General features: G+C 43.3%; 1 protein-coding gene across 3 annotated transcripts in view; it reads right to left on the reverse strand.

Annotated features, from left to right (window-relative positions):
* Trip4 (thyroid hormone receptor interactor 4) overlaps positions 1 to 4,060 on the reverse strand; it is a 111,205-nt gene extending 107,145 nt beyond the window's left edge. Inside the window, exon 1 of one of the 3 annotated variants that reach the window (XM_023712665.1) lies at positions 3,897 to 4,059. In XM_023712665.1, coding sequence (XP_023568433.1) covers positions 3,897 to 3,997 — 101 coding nt within the window. In that variant the 5' untranslated portion in view covers positions 3,998 to 4,059. Of the gene's footprint in view, positions 1 to 3,896 lie in introns of all 3 variants that reach the window. The other 2 variants (XM_004628821.2, XM_023712666.1) reach the window with 2 other exon arrangements.
* Positions 4,061 to 4,702: the final 642 nt, after the last annotated feature.

A 4,702-nucleotide genomic window follows, 5' to 3' on the forward strand; every position in this document is an offset into this window, starting at 1 on the left:
TTAAGAAATGGTAACTGCCCTTTCTTGAGTTGCTCCCTCTACCCACCGTGAACCGTTTCTCCTCTGTGATGCCTGTCTGCCGTGCCACTCCTGCCATGGAGCCTGCCGACTACTAAGAGAGTTTCTCCGTTTTGTTTTCTTTATATTTTTTATTTTCCTGAGGCAGGGGCTCATTATTTATTGCAGGCTGGCCTTGCCTTGCTTATGGAGCCCAGGCTAGTCAGCCAATTGAAACTGCTACAAACTGTGAGCTATAATAAAACTTTTCCCTGAAAGACGGACAGACAGACAGACAGACAGACAGACAGACACGGACAGAAAGACACACACACACACGCACGTGCGCGCACGCACACACACACACACACACACACACACACATAGAGAAACTGTAACTCAGGCACATTAGTATGATGTAAGAAAAATTATGTTACAGCTTTTAAATTAAAAAGAATCACAAAATAGTTCCACTATTGGTAGCATATGTACTGGATTGTTTTCCTAGTATAGTGAAAGAAATGCAGCTATGGTCAATAGGAACAAACCTGTGTCTTTGTCTCATAAAAAGAATTTTCTAGTCATCAGCTTTTTGAAAAAGACAATTGCTTTCCAAAACTTACACATTTGAATCACACTGATCTCCACATTTACCAGCCCTTCGCAGCAAGCTGCAGGGGATTTCATAGGATTATTAACCTTCAAGTTTTCCAACCACCAAGTAAACAGAGTTCCAGGGACATTTAAATAAATGTCATTTCAGCTATGTAAGAAAGTATAATAAAGAACATTCATCCAAATGTGTCATATACCAAATCATAACAAAAGAGAATCAACTAAAACATTACATCAAACAGATTGTAAAATAAGGTTTATTTTGCTAACTGTGCATACAGATCTTAGTGTCTTATAAACATGTCAATGACTAGGTTAATAGCTCTGTGCTATTTTTAAAATTCAGCTCACTCATATAAAATGAACTTAAGTTAGTACCCTATTATAATACTCCTGGGTAATTCCAATTAAAAGTCAGGCAAGGCATAACAAATGCTTTCATCCTTAGACAGCACAGCATGTTGTGCAACCTTTAGTGAATTTTTTTTTTTTTTTTTGCAGAACTGGGGATTGAACTCAGGCCCTTGTGCTTGCCAGGCAAGAGCTTATTCTACTGAGCTATCTCCCCGGCACCCCCCCCCCAAGAATACTTAATAAGATGTTCAAACAGTAGTACAGGATAAGTAGCTTTAGTGCCTACTTTCAGATTAGAATACTTCTTGTCTAACTTAAATTTATAATTTAGGGGCTGGGGAGATAGCTCAATTGAATAAGCGCTTGCCTGGCAAGTGTAAGGACCTGAGTTCAATCACCGGCTCTGCCAAATAAATAAACAAATAAATTTATAATTTAAAAAAACTACAGCAGGCATTTAGCCATCCTTAGTGTTTCAACTTTTTTTTTTTTTTTTTTTTTTTTTTTTTTTTTGGTACCAGGGATCAAAGTCAGGACCTTGTGCTTGCCAGGCAGGCGCTTAAGCTGCTGAGTGATCTCCCGGGCCTTCAACTTTACAACAAATGTATCAATGCACTTTCTTTTCTTTTTTTTTTTTGCAGAACCGGGGATTGAACTCAGGCCCTTGTGCTTGCCAGGCAAGTGCTTATGCTACTGAGCCATCTCCCTGGCCCCATCAATGCACTTTCAATGCAGTGGATCAATGTTCAACTAAGGAAAATCAGGGTTTGCAAAATAAGCTGTTAATGCTACTACTTATAAGAATCAGAGTTTTCTTGATGTTGTGTTAAGCAAATAATGAAACTGGATGCCAGAAGTGATGGTCCATACCCGAAACCCCAGAACTCAGGAAGGTGAAGCAAGAGGATGGCTGCGAGTTTGTGGCCAGCCCGGGTTAGTTACATAGCGAGTTCAAGGCCAGCCTTAGCTACATAGCAACGCTCCAACTGAAACAAAATGATTCATTAAAAACAGCCTCAGGACCAGGAGGTAGATAGGGCTTGCCCAGTATGCAGGAGACCCTGGGTTCAATCCCTAGAATCTGCCCAAAATAGTAACAAAGCATCACAAATTCAGTGATTCAGCAACACCAATTTATATCCCAGTGCTGTGGTGCACATCTGTAATCCCACCTATCCATGAGGCGGAGGCACAAAGACCACAAATTGGAGGTCAGCCTGGACAATTTAGAGAGACTTTGTCTCAAATTAAAAAATAAACTGGGAAGGCTAAGGCAGGAGGATTGCTGCAAGCTTGAGGCCAGCCTGGGCTACATAGTGAGCATGGTGAGTTCAAGGTCAGCTGAACTATAGTGAGCCTATCTCAAAAAAAAAAAGGGGGGGGTTTGGGGGGTAGGGAGGTAGCTCAGTGCAAAAAACCCCAGCTCCAGCCTCAGTAACACACACACAAACACACAAAGTATGTCAATCTTTCAAATATTGAAAGACTTTATAATGAACATGATAAACTTGAATTCATATTATTTATTTATTTATTATTATTATTATTATTTTTTTTTTTTTGGTGGAACCGGGGATTGAACTCAGACCCTTGCACTTGCCAGGGAAGTGCTCATTCCACGGAGCCATCTCCCTGGCCCCAAATTCATATTGTTAAAAGCCATTTTTTGTGGTTTATTTATTGCCAAGTTTCCTTATTTCATTTGATATGATTCAATTTTTTTTTTTTAGTTTGAAAACTACTATATTCATTTGATTTTGCATTCAATGCAGGGTAAAGCCAAACCACATGACTCGTCTTTTTCTTTGGTAGTCTATCGTAGTGTGCTGAAAAATCCTTTAGAATAGGCTTTCTTGATTCTTTCCTTGCCAACCAATCTATTTTCTTGCAAACTCACAGACTCTCCTTACTTCCTACAAACTTAGAATCAAATTTGGATTTTAGTATTAGTGAACAAAGAATAAAATTAAGGACCTCTTTTAGGCTCCCACACCCCATTTTTGAACAAGATTTCCCAGCGGGAACACTTGGCACCTCTGCCTCTGTGCATTCTTTAGAGGCGAATCCTGTCCAGTGTCTCAAATCTTACTGGAGATCCTTGATCTCACCTCCCACATTCTCTACTTTCCTCATCTCAGCACAAGTCACAACGCGGTCATCACAACAGTCTTCACTGCCGGATGAAGCAGATATTCCTTAATCCATCCAAAGCAGATATGAAGCATGCTCACTATTTGTATTTCATAAGAACTGTAAAGCACTTATGCTAAGTTCCCCCCTCATCATTTTGTAAATGAGAAATAACCAACGTACAGAAAGGCAATTTAAATTGCCCAAGCTTCCAAAAATGGTAAAGGACAACGGAAAGTAGCACCTGTAACTTCAGCGTCAGAAACTGTACTATGTATGTCGTCCAGTTTAAATCCCAGGTCCTACTTGACACAACTCAGATTGACTTCCGAGTAAGGAATTTCTGGAAAGACAATTTGACTTGCTGCTTCTTTCAAGAGTATGGAAAGAGAGACAGAAGCAGAGAGGGAGACACAGGAAGGTGGGAGAGGGAGAGAGGGAGGAAGAGAAGGGCAGAGAGAGACAGAGACAGAGACAGAGACAGAGACAGAGACAGAGACAGAGACAGACAGACACAGAGCCAGAGCCAGAGCCAGACTCTCATCCGGGACAGTTTTACAAATCTACTACGGATTAGATGTTTTCCTAGAAAAAACAGGCCCCAGTGCCATATGGGGAAGCTGCCACCTCTTCAAGAAGCTAAACTACGAAAGGCGGAGGCCAGAACGCGGACCCACGCACGTACAGCAGCCCTTTATCACACGTCTCTCGCCAACTTTTGAACCCTCCCCGCTTCCCTGTTCGCTCTCCCAGTGCGCGACCTAGAACGCCTTCCCGCCTCGGACTCGAACCAGTCTTACTGCATGATCTCTTCGCTGACATCCAGGCCGAACGTCATCCGCAGCTGCTGGGTGCACCAGTGCACTAGCGAGTCCCGGGCCGCCACCGCGGCTAGCGCCATCTTGCCTGGCCGGAACCAGCTGGGCGGCGAGGGCCCCAAGTCCTACGCCGAACTAGTTCCCTCCGCAACACCGACCCCACGCTCGTGGTTCCGCCCTCCGCGCGGCCGGCGCGCTCGCGCCGCCTCCCGCGTAGGTCCCGCCCACCCGCGTGGCTTCCCGCCGCTTCCGGCTTCTTGCGGGCGGTGTTTGCGCGGTAGCTCGGTCAAGGTGTCATCATCGCTGGGTCCAAAGTTCGAGGAACCCCATTGATAATATTGCTGAGATGACAAACTCAGATACCTATAAAATGTAGTTTAGAGAAAATAAGGAAAACAAAAATTATAAAGAAAAGGTGTCTCTGCCAGGCAGCCCAGGCTACAAAGAGAGTTCAAGACCAGATTACACTGTAAAGTGAAACCCTGTCTGAAAGACAAAAAGCAAAGAATCACTATCCCCCAAAATGACTATACAACTTAAAATTGGACCTGATTTTTTTTTTTTTTTGATCTGATCTTATGTAAAATTTTAAAGCAAGCTTCTGAGGGTCCTGTTAATTTTTGCTCTGGAGGGGGTTATTGTCGATACCCCATGTAGTTAAACATTATATTCACGTCCCCAAGGCTGGAGATCTAGCCCAGGGCCTGGAGCGTGCTGGGAACCTCGGCCCAGCCCATGTTAAATTTTTTGAGCAAAATTTCTTCCAGGAGGGTCAGCCTCAGCAAACA

Source organism: Octodon degus, unplaced genomic scaffold, assembly GCF_000260255.1.
Source record: "Octodon degus isolate 3935 unplaced genomic scaffold, OctDeg1.0 scaffold00026, whole genome shotgun sequence".
Lineage (NCBI taxonomy): Eukaryota > Metazoa > Chordata > Mammalia > Rodentia > Octodontidae > Octodon > Octodon degus.